We start from the raw sequence: 19684 nt of genomic DNA on the forward strand, positions 1-19684 counted from the left end.
GCATGTATCGACAAAAGGCACCAATGATTATGGTGTTACTTTATATAGCTGACCTGATGTGCAAGGTTGAATATTTTCAGAATTTAGACTTGGAAGAGAGGGGGGAGGGAGAAGGGAGAGGGGGAGGGAGAGGAACTTTGTTGTATTCATCTGCATTGCAAAATTAGAAGGCTGATGACACCCATGTAAAGCCTAGCATTCATTAGTGCAGGGTCGTAATCTTTAAAAACTTCCCTAGAGTTTATATTCCACTTTGTAGGATCCTTGAAAGAGACCAAGAACATAACTAAGAGTGTTTTTAGAAGCTACACATGACTAAGACATGTTTACACTGAATTCATAATTTACACTGAATTAGTTTGATTTGTGCATTTGTAAAACAGTGAGGATGGGTTGATACTCAGGGCACTAGAATCCTAACCTCAACTTTGAATTCCTTTTATTATTGATTATGGAAACAATACTAATCTTAGTTATCCCTGAATTTTGTAACTTTATTTATAACTATAGCACATTTTTTCCCCTCTCTAAAATGACTGTGGTAAGGGCAAAGGTATCTTCTAGAAGGAACTTTTCATTGCTTCAGAGGACAGATTTGTTAGGAATAATAGACAACAAAAATATACGAAATATCCGCTTTCTGGACATACTGCCTGTGACTCGTAGTCCAGTCCACTGTACAGGGCCTTTTTCTTGTGGGCAGAAATTGGCTTCTAGGTTGAGGGTGAACTGCCAGGAGACACTCAAGCTAGTTAGTGTAGTTAATACAAAGTCATTCTCCATCCAGAAATCCCTAGTGAAATAGACCCGAGTGAAGAACGAGTGTGGGAAGATTCTTCTCTGATGCTCTTACAGAGCACGCAGCATGGAGGCATTTCATGTCCTCTATGCTTGATAGCGTCTTGGTATCCTCAGACTCACATACTCATTTGAATAAGCATTTTCATTTCTTGGTTTCCTAAGGGAGAAATTGTAAAGTAGCCATGATACATCCTCGTTATTAGAAAATGACATGGGCTCTTTCTGTTTCATTTGTGCCTCCTCCTTGAAAGTCTTAAATAATTTTTTTAGAACAAAATGATTCCAATAACAAAACAAGTTGTAAAATGTAATTCCTGGACAGTAAAAGCCACAGCATTCTGAAGAATGTTGTCACTGGACAATGTGAGACTTCAACACTACACTGAAGTGTCTTCTCATTCTTTTGTCTTTTCTCTCCTCCCCATCTTACAGACAAGCACTGATTTGGTACAACCAGTAAGTAGATTTTCATAACTTTCTAGATTTTGAAGATATTTAATATCATTGTACCTATGATATTTTTTTGTTGAATGACTTTTCCCCCATGACATTGCTAGTCCTAGAATTGACTGTAAACTGATTAACTCAAGTACTTTCTGATTTTATTTAACTGATACTACACTAATGAAGACCTATATGTTTCTCATCAAATATCTCATGGTCTATTCCATTTTTTCCTCTTTGCTTTTCTGCATACTTTAAAGACTGACTCTTCAAAAAGTCTTTCTATGTGTAACCTCATCATGGAGGAAACCCCTGACAGTGGTTTGGCTGAAGAGATTCAAAGATATGAAACTGACATAGGTGCATTCACTTGGGGGCCTCATGCTAGGACAGACAGTGTCAGCCAGGAGATGACCTCAAGTGGGTCCCAAGAAGACATGCTCTGTCTCTCTGAAGCAGAGCAAGACATGAGATTATCCACTGCAATGCTTTCTTCTGCTGACTGTTCTACTGTAGCTGGTCAGGATGAGGATGCTCCTCCAGCTAGAAATGAGCAGCTGTCCTCAGAGCCTGTTCCTGGGGCTGAAGTTGCTATTACTACGTACATGGAGATGGACCAGCCATATGCATTACTTGACTCAGAGCTACCAGCCGTCGGAAAAGCTGACCTGCTCAAAGAAGGTCATGAAGAAGCTAAAATATCAGATGGTGAAATAAAACAGACACAGAAGTTAGAAGATCCTATGTGGGTATGTGTGGAGACATACCAAAGGGTAGACACTGGAGCTATTGGTATCAAGGCAATAGAAGGTACTGAGGGATTTGAAGAGAAAGTATGTGACAGTCTAGAGAATACAACACTAAATCATCTCAAAAAACCAGCAGAGAAAGGCCAGGAGAAACTTAAAAGTAGTGAAGTGGAAAGTTGGAATGATCTAAAGATGATATGTAAAGAAAGACTAAAAACCTATGAAAATTATTTTGAGGAAGCTGATCTATTGGAAAAAGACATGGGAAGAGTATACGTGACAGATACATTTGATGATAGAATCCAAGAGTTATCTGATGAGACTCAAGTAATAATTTATCAAAAAAAGGCAGAAGGCTCTGGAGCTACACCTGCTAATCACACAGGGTTCAGTAACATGCCTATGCAGATTGCCCCCATGTCTGTTATTAAAGATTCAAGCACTGGGGAATGGGACTTAACTAAAAAAGAAATGATTGGAAATTTTAGTCATTTCATTACATTGCCAAAAACTGAAAAAACTGATTCTCGGGGAACCGATCCAGGTCAAGTCTGGCAGTCAGACTTGAAGTCAGGAATCAATTATGTAGATATAGTAAAAGTCTCTCATATTCCAGATGGCCACACAAGCACATTTGCTGAGTGGCAGGAATCTAATAGCCACTGGCATATCAGAGATAAAGAAGGTTTACACAGATGCTGGGAACATTTGGTAGAAAATGAGAAAGGACTCAAGGAGAACTTACCAGCAGATGTATGTGGTAAACATACCAGTGCTAACAGTTCAGATCAAAGCGAGGAGACAATTAGACCACTGAGTCAGGGAACCTCCTGGAACACTAGCATGGAGAGCCCTGATAGTTCCCAAGACAATGACATCAACAACTCAGATTTATCTGAAGATGAAATTGCTAACCAGAGATATGGATTATTGTACCAAGACATAGAGGCTGATAAAGATGAGGTACTTACCCTAGAATGTAGCTTAGACTAGCCAGATTTCCTTAGGCTCTGCTTTTCCTTATGTCTCTCACCAACTTCATTTTCCATCATTGATCTCCTTGACAGATGTACCTCTTGATACCTATGTAAGCCAAACACAAACAGGTTGACAAAAAAAAAAAATCTAAATAATGATTGTGCTGGTAATCAGTAGAGTCCTTCTTACCATCCCATTACCGAGTCTCTCTCTCTCTCTCTCTCTCTCTCTCTCTCTCTCCTTTTTTTCATGTAACACACTAAAATGTGCTAAACCATGAGCAACAGAGATTTACTTAGTGTCACTAATGTGGCTCCACTCCAATAAAAACCCAAGAAATGTTTTGCTCAGGCTCACGAAAACTGTAGAATCTCTGTTGCTGTTCATTAAAGTGATTCATATCAGTGACTGAAAAGAGATATTAGCCCCCATACCTCTTTCTAGAATGACCTCATCATTATTGAGAAAGTCCATGTTGGTGAATATTGAAGCACGTGCATCTTCCCCCCCCCCTTTTTTTTTGTCAGCCTATTTATAATAATATAGCACGGCTCTTTGTCGTTCCTGAGCACTTTCGAACAAAGCAGCCTGTTGTATTATTTTTCAATTGTGTGTGGTAGTAGTTTCTCTTCAGCCTGTCTAATGGCTATTCATTCATCCTGTGAAGTTGTTGAAAAATTCATACCTGGTTTCCATTTCTTTTAGGCTTCTGGGGGTTCATTTAATGATTTCACCCAGGTAAGGAGACGGTTTTTCTTATGAGAGCTCCCAGCTAAGAATGTTGTACTTCATTTCTGTGTGGGTTTTGTGTCACTGATCCAACAAAATGATTAAGAGCATCAGTACAAAACTTGTCCTCCCTGCTTACAACTTGAGTAATGGAAATAGCATTGTTGTGATGAAATGAGCCACGCATGCAATGTACTTAACCCAGGATCCGGCTCATTAAGTGCTCCGTGATGCTATACCAATTTTTCTACTAGTTCTTAGAGGCGACTCCAACCCAAAAGATCCTCTAGACTCAGCTGTTGGAAAAGAGGAGATAAGGTTTTTAGAGATGATGGTTTTTAAGACCTTCTTCTAAAATGTCATGGTGAGCCACATTACATACAGTGATACGCTTAGTGATTCTCCAGGGGGTGGGGAGGGGAAGCCATCTGACGATCAGAAACCATACTTAGGCTGTCTTCAAGAAAGTGGTGTTTCCTGGGTAGTCTGCTAGTACAGACCTATATTTAGAAAAACTCATGTTAACACTTACTTGTGTTTTTTTTTTTAATAATTTAAAGGGAACTTTCAAAAACATTAAAATGTATCGATACAACTGGTGGTTACTAGTTTAGATGGATTTTTTTTTAATGGCCCATTTTCTTTCAATTTTCAGGCCCAGGACACTTCATTATTCACCATGCAGACAGATCAGAATATGGTAGGTGGCTTGGTAAGTTGATGTGTCCATATTTGGGACAGTTGTCATCATGGAACAGTTGGAAGTTAGTTGGCTACACTAGCCTATCTGAACTTTAATGTGCATAGTATGATTTTTTTATGGCTTCTCCCTTTTCTCAGAAAAATGGGAAGAAATCATCTGTAAAATCTGACTCTGAACTTGTTTGTTTCTGGCACAGTGATACCAGCAGGAACCAGCTTCCTGTGATACTTATGACCCTCAATGGAACAAAATAAATCCATCAAAGCCACAGGTCTCTATGTGACTGTAGCTTAAGCTACAGGATTAAAAATGAATTTGCCCCAAGAATTTATGTTTTAACTAATATGTCACTGCCTTTTTCCTTGAGCCTAGAGCTACTAATTTCTCATGTCATCCCTTCATTTTAAAAGTTCTAGAGAGAAGCACTTACAGGCCAGCTAATGAAGAGACTAACACCATGGACTAAGTAGGAAAGAGTTTCTCTGGAGACTAGAGGAGATGCTTGGAAGGTGGGAAGGACAGTTGCCATGGGAAGCCTTTCAGCAGCTTCCTCATCAAGCCGATTGAAGAGCTTGAGAGCTGTCACTGTGTGTTTACTCTACTGCAGAAGAGAGGGCTTGTGCTTGCTGAGGGTTGCAGAGGTTGTTAACATTGCTCTTCCCTGGCCAGCTGAGTCTGTGCTATGAAGGACTTTTGAAGAGGATCCAAGAGGAGGTTTGACACGTAATTCATATGAAAATATTGAGCATTTTAAGAATGCAAACATAACTGACATTACAGAACAATGTTGGATCATTGGCTTACCTTTCTAGAAATCTGGACCAATTCTAAGCTTTATTTAAATATAAACAATGAGGGTGGCTTTACACATGAGTCTAACAATAGTTCCTTGTTAAAATCAAAAAGTCACATGACCAACATTTCATTTCATATCCTATGGAATGAAACAGACGTTGGATTGGCATTTTCTCACAAGGTACATGTTTACTTTGAAATAAGACATTCTGAAAAATTTGTCCAAAAATTAATTTTGGTAACATTCTGGTATTTTGTCAATGCATTATTATGTCCTTGTGCTTTTTGCACAAGCAGTGGAGAACAGAAGCGCCGGCTCTTTTTTATGGGTATGGTATTAATAACTACACCAGAGAGGCTTGTTATGCCCATTCTCATAGTGGTTATTCTCAGCCTTGATGATATAATTTGGATGATGAGGGTTTTTTAAATTATCAATTGTGAAGAGTTATGGAAAACTCAGAAATTTAGGAGGAGAAGAAAAACTATTGGACATGCTTAAACTCATAGCACTACACTAATATAGAAAGTCCAAGCTCAGAACCATGACCTTTCAAGAGCCATGAGAATCTCTCCACACTCTAGTGTTGGTCATGTGACCTTTCTTGCTTTCCGTCTAGTCCTCTCCTCATGTATTCTCCTGAGCAGAATTCTCTGCTGAGGAGCACAGCTTGTCCTGCCCAGCATTGCAAATGCAACTAAGGTTCTTGCTACAGGCAGTAGGCAATCACCATGCACTGGAACTATAAACTATAACTATCAGTATGTTGATACTGGGTGACATTTCAGGAACAGCAGAAGCCACAGCATTGGGCCCATTGACTGAGCTGGGCAAAGGGGAATGAAGCTGGCATTCAGCTGCATATCTCCTGATTCATGTTTCATGGCCCTCAGAATATAACTATGTACCAGTTAAAGCCATTTTAAGTTTTCAGACCTTGTTCCTTAGTTGCCCACCAATCCTCTGAGTTTGTATTAAATAACCCTTCTAAGCCTGGAAAAGCCGTAGTGGAAGGCAAGTTCCACACTGGCTTATAGACTCTTGACTCTCCCAGCTCTTCTCTGTCTCTGTACTGATATGGCTTATTCTCATCACTGAGCGTTTTCAGAATATGTGCTCCAGAACAACATAGCCAGCTTTATTCTGACAAATTTTCATTCTGAAAGAAGAATTGCTTCTAGAGCTCACAATTAGACATAGCATGTTACTGGCCCATTAACATCTGTCAAGACAGATACCTTGTAGGAACAACAGCAAAAACAGTTGAAGCAGAGCCCAATTCACATAATAAAACTTCAGATTTCCCCATAAGATATTGCTTAAAAATTGAACTTCATTGGTATATAGTAAGAAAATATTAATATTTTTATATCTCAGAAGGAATAAAAGAGTGGTCCATAAGACTAATTTTAGTAGTGGGCTTTATACAGTGTTTCATGCTTGCTCATTACTAGTAAGCTGCATTTGTCCCCTAGAACTTAAGTCGCATCCACAATTGTTAGAACTCAGTGAACATGTGTCCTTGTGAGAAAATTCCAATCCTGTTCGTTCCATGCTATAGCTGTGCTTTTTGATTTTAACAAGGAAATACGGTTAGATTCATATCTAAAGCCACCCTCATTGATCTTATTTAAATTAAGATCCAGAATTTCCCCAGCTTTCTAGAAATGTAAGGCAATGATCCAAATATTGTTCTGTATTTTCAGTTATCTTTGCATTTTATATTTTTATATTTTATATGAGTTGTGCATCAAATCTTCTCTTGGATTCTTGGCAGCTTTAGATCAGTTTCCCTATTACTTTTATGTAAAATTCATTATGTGCTGCATTAATTAAGTATACAGGAAAAGCAGAGTTTTTGAGTTAAAATGCTAGAGACCTGATTCAGTGTGTAAGGATTATTGTAGGCTGACTATATGTAGCAGTGTCATGGGGCCAACAGCATCTTATTTTGCCCCTATGGTATAAAGGGTCTGAGACCATGGAGAAAGCTGCCTTATAATTCTTCAAGCAACCGGTTTTTGATTGCTACAGAGTTGTTCTGAGTGATCAAAAAGAAGGGAGTGACCCAGAAGCTCCAACTTTCTGCAGTTTCTGGAGCAGCCAGGTTGCCGAGCTTGCTCTCCCTGCTTTGGAAGAGATACATTGCATCAAATAAATATTTTTAATTTGTATACTGGAATGATCCTTCCATTTTTGGTGTAATATATATATTTATACACCTAAGATCACAGGACTATGTGATCTTTAGATTCTTTCTGACTCCTTTCACCTGGCCAATGTTGGACCTTCTAAAAACATTCTCTTTGATATTCTCTGTCTCCATCTCCGTCTCCCTCTCCGTCTCCCCTCCCCTCTTCTCCCTCTCCTTCTCCCTTTCTCTTCCTTCTCCTTCTCCTTCTCCTTCTCCTTCTCCTTCTTCTCCTTCTCCTTCTCCTTCTCTTTCTCTTTCTCTCTCTTTCTCTTTCTTTCTCTTTCTCTTTCTCCTTCTCCTTCTCCTTCTCCTTCTCCTTCTCCTTCTCTTTCTCTTTCTCTTTCTCTCTCTTTCTCTTTCTTTCTCTTTCTCTCTCCATACAACAGCAGAGTCATTTCAGGTTCTCTCACACAATCTATAGTAGCATGAAGACAGACTGTTACAGGTGAATACAGTGGCAGGTCTTTGCTCGACTTTGAAGGAAACCATTCTGGATCCTGTTCAGTAGAAGCTCAACACAATCGCACACTATCACTTTTCAGTTCTACAAGACCCAGTGACACTAGATGATAGAACTCGTTTTTCTAGAATGAATTCAGTGGAACTGGCTGCCTGCTCAGAATGATGCGGAGATTCTGGGTTGTCCAGAATTCTGCAATGTCATCTATTCACATGTTGAGGTTTCTTTTCTTCTTACCCCCAAATAACTCAAGGCTGAAACTGAGCAGGCTCTACCTACAGAGCCCCAAGCCGAAGAGCCTCCTGCCACTGCTGCTGCACCTACTGCTGGGCTGGACCTTGGGCTAGAGATGGAGGAGCCAAAGGAGGAGGCTGTGGTGAGCACTGTCCCCTAACGCTTCCATTCAGTCCACTGCTTCCTTCAGTCTTCACCATGAGCCTATGTATCGCTTCCTATCCGGGTCTTAGCTGCCCTGCATATTTCTCTGACATCATCATCATCATCAGTGAGACTATACCAAATAATCAAACTTATGCATTAGGGAAACTGCCATGTAGCCATGGTGTGGCTCTTTAAAACTATCCCATGATTATTCTGTTGTCAGTGGAGAGAGTCAGACCTATTTCTGTGATCCACCTGAGACAGTTGGAAACGTCCTGTCATTAGAGATCAAGTAGCCCATGATAACTTTGTTGTTCATGCTCTGTGCTTCTCGCAGTCAGGGATGCACAGAGTGTTTCCAGGCCCGTGGCCTCTTATCCAAAGCAATAGAACGTGAGGTCTCATACAGACCTGCAAACAAAACAAGATAAATTAATTTACAGCAAAGTGATAGTTCAGATTAAAGAGAGATACACTGACAGGACTGAGAGCAGGACACATGAGGGCATATTATGCCTATGCATAAGTTGTCATTCATATGAGTAAAACCAGATGCATTATGGGAAAGGACATGCATAGTAGAGCAATGGCATAACCTAATCAACCAGACCATAAGATGGACCCTAAAAGAGGATCCTTTTGTCTTACTACATATGCAACAAAAGCTAGTTCCAGCCGGACTGGCCATTCTAGTCTTCATACCTAACTAGGTTTGGAATTCACTTGAATAATAGATGTATGATTTGTTACCAGGGGTGGGGAAGCCTATAGCATTGTTCAGAAGTGGAAACATATGGAGCCTGGTGCATATGGGAGTGTAAGGAGGCTATGACCTTTCAGTGCATTGTTTGGATATGAGTGCTTATACATAGTATGTGCAGGTGATGAAATGAGGCTGCCATGTAGAGTATTACAAATTGGGGGATGGAGCTGTATAACTCAAAGCCAAATGGATGTCCATGGTCACTATCCCGTCTCCTATGTCTTTCTGACATTTATGTATTGATTCCTTATGATTTTACTTTCATAAGTTGGTAATGGCTCAATACTGAACTAATAGTATATATTTTAGACCAATGAATCTATAAATATTTATTATCTAAAAAACACTTTTTCAAAATCTAGTCCATGCAGGCTTTGAAGCTATGAGGGAATTTATGGATATCTTTTGTGCTGGGTTGGAGATCCACCTACTGCTCAGATACATTTTTTTTTTTAACCTTGATGCACAAGGAAAACCTGTGGGGATTTTGTCCCTCTGCTAACAATTGAGAGGAGATAAGGAGTGAGTCAGGTGCAGTGGTCAGGGGGATCTTTCAGCAATTGACTTCTTTAAACGGGGTTCACAGAACAAAGACAAATTAAGGATTATTCAGCAAATACCGGCTACATCATTTTTTCTAAACATGTGTTTGGTTTTTCATTACATACTCATGGTTATAAGTTCAGTCACAATTAGAAAGTACAAATAGAACAAATTTTATTTTTATTGTTGCTTTTTTAGCTCCAGTTCAATAATTCTAAAGAATGTCTTCACTAAAGCAAAAGTTCATTATATAGTAGACTGGTATTATTTGAAGTTTTAAAGCACTCCAGGCAAACTGCAAATAGGTGAATTGGTCTTTTTATGAATAGCAAATTCTAAGACTTATCACCTTTGCCTATACTGTTTCATCATCAGCCTTATAAAGTAGGAAAAGTTGTTTTAGTTGATCGCTCCTATTTACTGAGCGCTTTCCTCCAGGTGTGTACCCTGTAAGATCCCCAATCTTTAAAGTACATTTTCAGAGAGTTCTAAGCATATTACAAAAAGCAGTCATGAATCTGTTACCAATTCTCCTGGCCAGTGAGAGTTTGTCAAGTATCTCTATGTTTATCCTGTCCCATTCATACTGTTTCAGTTTGCTTGGGGGAAGATACCCTGAGAAGATTCCTAGACTCGTGGCCTCATCTGTGCTTATCACAGTCTCCAGGGCATGAGGATGACTTGCAAGTAGGGCCAGATAAAGTTATTTCCCTAAAAGCAGAAGAGATAGTAATTTCACGACTCTTCAAAAAGAACTCAGACATAATTTTCTTAGGAAGAGACATAAAATGAATCATAATGCAGAATGCCCCCCAAAATGCAGCACACAGAGACCAAAGCATAAAAGTGAGAGTGGACATTTGGCTCATCGCTGCTGGAACTATGTCAAACCTCTGTGCTGGCTTTATAGCTTTCGCCATTTCCAGTGGATATGGCTGTGCCAAAGACCCACACTGCAAACAGAGATAATGTCAACATTAAGCAAGCTCGTGGATAACAAAGTGTATAAAGTGCTGCTGTGCAAAATGAGGAAGGCAAATGGACTAAGAGTCCCACCCCTGGATCAATGCAGCAGCAGGAGAAGACCTGCTCAGGAATAGCAGGTTACCAGCCTGGTTCCCAGAGACAGGAAGGAAGGGCCTAGCAGCCTCCATTTGGAGCTGGGGAAACCCATGCAGTCCTGGGCAGAAAAGAACCAAAAAAGTAACTGGCAGCATGGAGTCCTACAAAGGTGGGGCGTGGGAAGGGAAGGATGGGAGAACAGGGAAGAGTTTAGCGAATTCAGAAAATGGGACAGCCCCTCTGGCACTTATTCTTGCAGAAACTTTTAACGCAATAAAGTGTCGTTAATACATACTATGCCCTGTGCTTAGAGCCAAGTTAACAACAACAAAAATAAATGCATTGACTTTGTCATCTCTGCAGATGATTTTTTCAAGGAAGATGTGGAGCTAATTCTAACAGTTATTGCCATGGCAACAGTGTAGCAATTGGTTGAGTTGGACTAGAACCCAGCTGCTCAGGGATTCTGATGGGACTACAGGAAGGACTAGAGTAACAGGTCGAAAGCTGAGTGAGATGCAGAGGAAGAAGGGAAAATCCAGTCACTCTCTTTGGAAGAAAATGCATGAATGTGTGAATCAGATTTGCAGTACCAGGTACTGCTTCAACAGAAACTCCCATAGGATGTGAGCTTCTAGGACGGCACTCTTCCTTTGATCTTGCTGGAGGGAGACTGTGGTAGGCAGTGTTTTAAATATCATTTTGTGAAGACGTGTATCAACTGCCATCCTATGTCAAAGTACCAGTATCTTCTCTATGAAATTATAATAGTCTCTTGAAGACCCAAGTTGCCTTATGACTTTCTCTTTAAAATAGACTTTGATGAAAACATTTACTCCTTAATTTTAGTTCTTTAAAATTAAAATTTAAAATTCATAAAATGCCATATTTTTCAGCCTGTTAAGAGCTCTGGCTACAGCCTCATTTAGGGGCAGTAAGGAAAAGGCAGTGATGGTCTCCCACTGCTTCAATCCCTTTACTAATTTCCTCTGTAAGTTTACACAGCCAGCTCCAAAGAGAACTAGCAGTGCACCTCCAACCCTACCTTCAGCACTCCTTTGTTCCATCCCATTTCTTCATCTGGACAAAGAGAACACAGAGCTCCAGGGGACTTCCACCTTTGGGATGACATTAATTCTTAGCTGGTGAACATGATTGAAACATTCTTGTTTGTATTGCAATGGAGAAATCCCACAAAGATCAGAAGGCCTTTTGCACTTTCCCATTCCCTACATAACTTTCTAAAGAGAGAAATCTAGAAGGTAATTGCCAAAAGTAGTGTAGGAAAGTTCTACCCAATTGTTCTATTTTCATTCTACTGTGACCACAGTGACCTAAGGAAGAAAAGGATTTATTTGACTCAGCTTTCCATGTCACACTTAGTCATTGAGGGAAGTCAGAGCAGGAGCTAAAGGCAAAAACTGGAGGGAGAAACCATGGAGGAACACTGCCTGCTGGCCTGTTTGTTCAACTTTATGCTTAGCTACCTTTCTTATACAGTCCAGGACCATCTGTTTAGGGAATGGTACTGCCAACAGTAGACTCATTCCTCCTTCATCGATTAACAATCAAGACAGTGCCTCCACAGACATGTCAAAAAACCAATTTGATCCAGGCACTTCTTCAATTATGGCTTTCCTCTAAGCTGTGTCAAGTTGACAATCAAAACTAACTAGGACACCAACTAACCTCTTCTTGATTTCTGTTTGTTGCAAAATTTGCTGTTGATGAGGAAAGACTTTGTGATATGATTGATTGCTAGTTCCCAAATAGTACAGAAAATAAAAAAAGTTATGTAGATGATGGTATTCCAAGTGTATAAGGGATGACCTCATGTCACAATAGTAGCACGTCTGACTCCAAGTGCTAAGGATACATATCAATTGTTTGAAAGCATACTTAAAGACCTCTTCACACATTGCTGGCTTGAGGTCTAGTACAACCGCAGGCTGTGCTCAAATTCTAAGGATTGCTAGAGAACTCTCTAATTTAGATGTTTATCATCTTGGGTACAGATTGGTTTGACAAAAGCACAGAAGTTGGACAGACAGTTCCAAACCTGTTCACTACTTGAGAAGCTTCCTTGAGCTCTTTTCATCTTAGTTAACTCCCAGGAAATGGAAATAAGCTATAATAGAGATGTTAACAGACTAATATGCAATAAACACAAACCTTCTGTGACAGCATATGGAGAATGGTGCATTCACAGTCAAAGCCAGCTTCTTACCCAAGCTATAGGATGGACATGTAATAAAAATGTCAGTAGTCTTTCTGTGCGCCAGAATTATTATTCTTTAGAATCAGAATAAACTAGAAAGCCTAGAACTCAGTAGTCTTTCTATCAGTTGTCTTTATAAAGCAAACATCAGGAATATTGCCATGTTCTGACTCCAGCAGAAGCCATCCTGCAGTTATCAGAATGTATCAATTATTTAAAATCTGTAATGTGTACTTCTTGTAACCTTCACTTGTCATTATGTCATTTATGCCAGAGATAGTGTAGATAATTGCATACATGAAGATGGAATGAGCAAACTAAAAACACTAAAACACGATAAAAAAAAAAAAAAACAAAGTTAACTTGTATCAGTTCTATTGTAATCAGCATTGATGATGCAAGAGAATTTTGGCAACAGTTAAGTTTCTAGAGTGCTGTATTTTAGAAATTTCAGCTACAACCAGGAGGCTGTTCCACAAGTGAAAGCTTAGAGGTGACTGAAGCACTGGCTGAGCCTACAAGGCAGAGGATGCTTGAGCACTGAGGTACCTTCCTACAGCACCCATGCCTTGACGCTGTGCTGTTGGAACATGCTTTGACACACATTTAGGACATTCAAAGTATGCGATTATATGCATCTGTTTGATTTCAGACACCAGGGCAAGAGTCTGAGGCTTTGGTAATTAATATATCAAACCACCCTGGCCTCCAAGTTCTCCCAGCATCCCTCAGTTCCTACCTGGCATACCCCAGCTCTGAACTTCCCAGCCCAGGGGCTGAGCTGCCCTTCCCCAGGGGCTTTTTCCCCTATATAATACAGGCATTTTGGTTTCTTCTTCCTTTTTTTGTGAGCATACCCCCTTCTCTCTTTCTTTCTTCCCACCCCTTCCTCATGGTGACTTCCCTGGCTGTGGTCCTTGGGGCCAGTGAACTTGTCCACTGGAAAGCAGCTTCCCAATAAACCCGCCTTTAGTCTAATCTAATCTGGTTTCAATTAGCTCAATTCACTGATGGAGGAGAAATGGCCTCTCAGCAACAACTTGATGAATTCCAGCTTTGGATGGTTTCTACTGCTGTGATAAACACCATAGCCAAAGCATCCTGGGGAAAGGGCTTATCTGATTTACATATCACAATCACAGTCCATCCTTGAGGGAAGTCAAGGCAGGACCTCAATTAGGGCAGGGGCCTACAGGCAGAAACTAAAGCAGAGGCCACAGAAGAATGCTGCTTACTTCCTTGCTTCCTATGAGTTGCTCAGTTTGATTTCATTTATAACCTAGAACCACCACCCAGAGTGTTCTTGGCATTCCTACATCAGTCATTAATCAAGAAAATAACCTGAAAGGGCACCTGGAAGTCTCCAGATGGGACGCAAAATGGAGAACAACAACAACAAAATCAACCTAACAAACAAACAAATAAAAAAACCCAAACATTTCTAACATTCAGGAGGTATTGAGACATCACTGAATTTGAAGTAACTAATTAAGATAGAAACAGTTTGAAAGCTACATAGGGCGTATAAATCAACACAAAAGAAGAAAGGGATTGCTTACAAGATAGTGTTTCATTTTAGATAACAGATTACAAAAGTATTCTTCAAAATACGGGGAGAAAAGTTTTAAGCTGTCTTCTTGCAGTGCAATTGAAGATGACGTCGCTGAGAGGAAGTCATTATATGTTAGGTGGAAGAGTGCGCTTTAAGGGAAGAAAATGCAAAGTTAGAATTAAGAGTTGAGTGGTGCCGAGGAGGAGAAATTTTGTAGAGAAGTGATTAATGATAGGAGCAGGCACTGAGGATCTCCCATCACAGAAAGAAACTTTAGTGAAGTTAACAAATTGGAAGGCCAAAAGGAAAGGTCCAACTCCTGGACCATTGCTGATCCTCGAGATGAGGCATGTCATGTTGAGTGGAAGTTGCCTAATTGAAAGAATCCTTGAGGGTAGATTATAAGAAATCACAATCAGCAAGAGACAAATTGTCTCAGGTGGATGTGTGTAAGATTATTTATGTGATAAGTATATTGTTTGTAGATCTGAAAATGAAGACATGAAACTATTTAGAGAAAGAAAGGGGAATAAAGAAGATGGGGGAGAATAGGAAGGCCAATATGCAAACATGGTCCAAATAATGATATACCAATAAAAAAATCCGTGAGACTCGTTACTATGTACAATGAATATATTTTATCAAAACATCATACAACTGCAAACCTAGTGACAATAATATCTAAATATATTGTTAAAAATGTAATTCAAAGCTTTAAAAGTCCTGCAAGTAAATAACAGTGAGGCCTGCTTCGCACTCACCCTTCTCTAAACAAGGTCAGCAGTTACTCGAACAGTCCTGCGCTTCCATGCATACTATAACATCACCTCCAAGTCAGAAACTGACCAATCGGAAGAGAGCAGAAGGCATTATCAAAACATAGCGACATGAAATATCCAGAAGAACTGGGAACACGCTTATGAAAACATATTGCCACTCCTCTCACATGGGCCATATAAACATGCATGAGTAAATAAATAACTTATTTGCAAGGTAGATATTTGATGTCTACTGTACAGTTCTTTTCAGTTTTCTATTTGAAAGTTTTCATAATGAAATAGTATATAAAACCAGGCTTTCCAATCTCACCAGAGATATCATAAATAAAAAGAGCAGCTTAGAATTTAAATGGATAGTTTTTATGGTTACTCACAAGCCCAACAGATCTTCCTCACAGTGTATAACATTAAAACTAGAAACCTTCAAGTAGTCAGTGTTATCAGAATTGCTATATAAATTATTAAATATGAAAGCAATAAAAGTTTTACCTACCTTTGATGCAATTTTTTTAAATGAGCATGATTGATCTTTTACTTAAAAAACAAAGTCCTTGGGTGATTATAAAATTAAGAAAAATAAATATGTCAAAATTCTACTCTAACATACTTTCATTAGTTTTTGGCTCATGGCATCTTCTTTAAATAAGGTGTGTGTGTGTGTGTGTGTGTGTGTGTGTGTGTGTGTGTGTGTGTGTTTGTTAAATTATCAAATTATGTCCACATCTACAGTTATTAAAATTATTACTACATCTACAAATGATAAATAATTGGTAAGCTGCTTCTCAGGTATTGTTTGGAGTTATTGTTACTGAATAGAGGAGTAAATGATAAAAATAATGGCCTAGCTTCACTGATTACAAAGTCTCCTGCAGCTTCCACCTTGGGGGATCTCAGCTTATGCCAACCTGGTTCTGTGACCGCATTGTGTTTCCCTTCTTTCAAGACTTGATAACTCTGTGCTTGCTATATTATATTCCTGTAGTTCTACTCCCAAGTTTTGCTGACATGGTTACTAGTATTTAGAAGATTCTGACAGAAATGTCATTATGCTTCCTCCAACACAGAATATAAGATGATAAAGCAGATAAGCAAGTAGTGTTTCTGGTGATTGGTGGCTGCAGCTCACCACCTCAAAGAAGGCTTCTACACTGTCACTATGCTGGCTAGCAGCATTAGTTATTATAGCTTGTGGACCTCATTATCAGAGAAGCAACAGGTGCCTGCGGACAGGGGAGAACTCTTTCACCTTTTGGTTTTTGTTTTTTGATTTTTGATTTTTTTAAATTAGATATTCTCCATCAAAAAATGCTTTAGACAATGAATAGTATAGTCCTGGCACAATGTAGTACTGTTGTTCATCTGAACACAGCACAGTTCCTTCAGCAGTTTCTGTGATCCAGTCTTCCTGGATAATGCTGTTAAAAAGCAATGCTTTGTGCAATGAGCTATGATATCCACTGCAGCAATCAAAGCATAGCACAGGATTGTCTTTTTATATCTACAAAAAAGCTAACCAAATGGGATGAATAAAAAACGTGAAAGAGGAATAATATTAGAGTCAAAACCTTTCCAGTCCTTCCTTGATTTAATTTAGCACTAACACCTACTTTGAGTAGGTTCCTAATTTTTCTTGTGCTTTTGTGTTGTTCTATTACAGTAAATATGGAGTAGGAAAATTTTGTTAAGAGGAAAACTCTGAAGAGCAGTGATTGTAGTACTTGAAAGTGTAAAAATCAAAATGTTAATTGAATATAACTAGAGAATTGAAAATCCATTCCTAATCATGCAAAGAACTGAGAAGAACTCTTTTTCTTTCATTTTCTGAGTAGGTCACTCTGCTTCTGCGTGTCTTCTTCCTCAGCAGTCAGAGTTAGCATCCTTTTTCAGCACCGTTCACTCCATATTTGTCAACATCTTATCAGCCCTTTCCTACACATTAGGTTCCTTTCATGTGACAGAGCCATCTGCTGGTATCTGCTGTCACTGCAGTGTTGGAGTCAACCAGAAGATTCTGTCAACATCTGTTCACATTACTTTGCCAAAGGAGAGCTACGATGCATAGTATATCTTGTGATAGTAAAATAGGATACAGCCCACATAGAGACATATAGGAAATGATCACGCATAAGCTAAAGATTCTGTTTGCATCAAATGAGTTTTAAAATTACCTTTGGCGTTTCTGTTGAGAAAGGTAAGTGGCTCAGAGTGCTTGCTGTCTTTCCAGAGGACTCAAGTGCAGTTTCCAGCACCCAGCTGGGTGCTTCATAACCACCTGTATCCAGCTCCAGGAGATTTGATGCCCTTTTTCTGACCTCCACAGAAATCTGCATGCATGTGTACATAAAGACACAATCACACACACACACACACACACACACACGTAAAATAAAATAAATCTTAAAAAAAACATAAAATTACCTTTAGCAATACCTTCCATATTCCATAAAATTATTATATTTTCTTCTAAAGAAGTCACGTTAATTCACTTAAAATAGTACCAATTACTAATAATTTGTGCTGCTCAGAACATATATGCATGAAAGAATTTACGTAAGAGGAGGTACATATTATGAAATTAAAATGCATGCTTTTTCATCTATCTGTGTGTGTGGGGGGGAGTTTGTCATTCTGTCTGCATGTATTTAGAGTCTATTTTGTTCAAAGATATCGAACTATTGAAACCATTTGGCTGGTCATAGGTGTAGTTCTGTTCAAGACAGATGAAAAGCAAAAATAGATTTATGACTAAACAGTTTGTCTTCCTCAATCAAGTCACTTCATTTATATCATATGTATGAATAGTTCCCTATGTGGAAGAAAACTTAGTAGGTCTTTAATATCCTAGAGAAAGACTACTCCCTGCTTTGCCTTACCTTTTCCTCCCTCCCTCCCTCCCTCCCTCCCTCCCTCCCTCCCTCCCTCCCTCCCTTCCTTCCTTCCTTCTTTCCATCCTTTTATTACAATACCTGGCACTAAAACTAGGGCCTCAGCTGGGAACTCTGTACCACTAATCTCCATCCCAGCCTAAAATTGCTGATTTCACCAACAAATAAGTCAATGAACAATTGCTTGCTATTCTTCTCGGGATTGAAATGTCTTCTTAAGTTGTTACAAAATTATACTTCTCTTGGCAACAGTGACAATAACATCTATAAGGATCATTGTTTACTTAAAATGAGAAATGGGATTCTCTTACATTTTTAATTTATTTTTTTAATTTATTCGTGATGCCCATTGTTGTCGGTCTTTTCCGTTATTCACTGAAGCACAGATCTTCATATAACTTTAACTCATTTCAATTAAGTATCAGAATCTAAAATCCATTTCAATTAGTATCAGCTGCAGTTCACACAAGAGGTTCACTTTTCTGAATCCATGTATTTAATAACAGAGTAAGAATAAAGGAATAAGGTCAGTGCATTTGCATAATAGGAGATTCTCACATGAGACAGGGACATTTCTATGAATATGAATGACAGTTCATCATGTATCCAACGATATAGCTTTGATCCCCAAGATAAAAATTATGATATTTAGAAAAGGTGCTTCATAGAAGACCTTTTATAATTTTTATTTATTTTTATGTGCTTTAGTGTTTTTCCTGCTTGTATGTCTTCATAAGTGTCTCAGATCTTGTAGCTAGAGGCAGTTTGGGTGCTGGGAATTGACTCTGAGTCTTCTGGAAGAGCAGTTTCTTAACTGCTGAGCCATCTCTCCAGCCACATATGGAAGATTATTTTAAGAAACACAGTAGCTGTGACTTTGAGGCAGAGGAGAGGCCTTAGAGAATACCATGATGAGTGCCTGTGTGAGGTCACATTCCCATGCCACATTCGTGATGCCCATGAACCCTGCTATTCTCCACTGCCTACTTCAGAAGTCAGGGCTGGAGAGCCAATGCTTGCAAGAATATGGCTCTCCTGACTTAATACAATGAATAGCACCGAGCTGATTCAGAAAAGGAAAGCACCAGGTGATGCTAACCCCATCAGAAAGCTAGACCAATTTTTGCAATATGTGTCCTGGGTATACTATATAAACTCAGACTTAGCATTCTTTCTCAGTAGTCCTTTTTAGTCTACCTTCAGGTCTGCTATGCCGATATTACTAGAGTCCTATTAAAGGTTAGACTTTAAACCAGTGTGGTCCAAATTTAAAACTTGTGACGGTGCCCCCTTTATTTCATCAGCACACATTTTAAATACTACTGGAAACTTTTTCAATTTTGCTTCATTTAGTAAAGACTCAAAGTCTGATTGTGCCATTCCCCTAGCCAGCAGATGGCTCCATGGGGATTTATGTATTGCTGATCCCCTCTGATCCCCTCATCCCCTAGTGTTCTTTTGGGGGAAACCCCACCTTCATCCCGTTCCCTGAAGGTGATTCAGCTGTGAAGCCTTATCTACACAGATGTGGCGAACATCACAAAGTACAGCCATCGTGATTGTGACTACATGATGGGACACTGTGTTCTTTCTCCATGAGCCAGGCCTCACAGGAGCCCAGGTCTCTTCAGTGTTGTAACAGGTGCT

At 39.3% G+C, this 19684-nt stretch overlaps 1 protein-coding gene across 3 annotated transcripts in view; it reads left to right on the top strand.

Moving 5' to 3' along the window:
* Positions 1-19684, top strand: part of Amph (amphiphysin) — a 205891-nt gene that overhangs the window by 168777 nt on the left and 17430 nt on the right. The window contains exons 14-17 of one of the 3 annotated variants that reach the window (NM_001289546.1): positions 1234-1257; positions 3678-3710; positions 4357-4413; positions 8108-8230. In NM_001289546.1, the coding sequence (NP_001276475.1) occupies positions 1234-1257; positions 3678-3710; positions 4357-4413; positions 8108-8230 (237 nt within the window). The remainder of the gene's footprint in view (positions 1-1233; positions 1258-3677; positions 3711-4356; positions 4414-8107; positions 8231-19684) is intronic. The other 2 variants (NM_175007.2, XM_011244304.3) reach the window with 2 other exon arrangements.

This window comes from Mus musculus, chromosome 13 (assembly GCF_000001635.26).
Source record: "Mus musculus strain C57BL/6J chromosome 13, GRCm38.p6 C57BL/6J".
Classification (NCBI taxonomy): domain Eukaryota; kingdom Metazoa; phylum Chordata; class Mammalia; order Rodentia; family Muridae; genus Mus; species Mus musculus.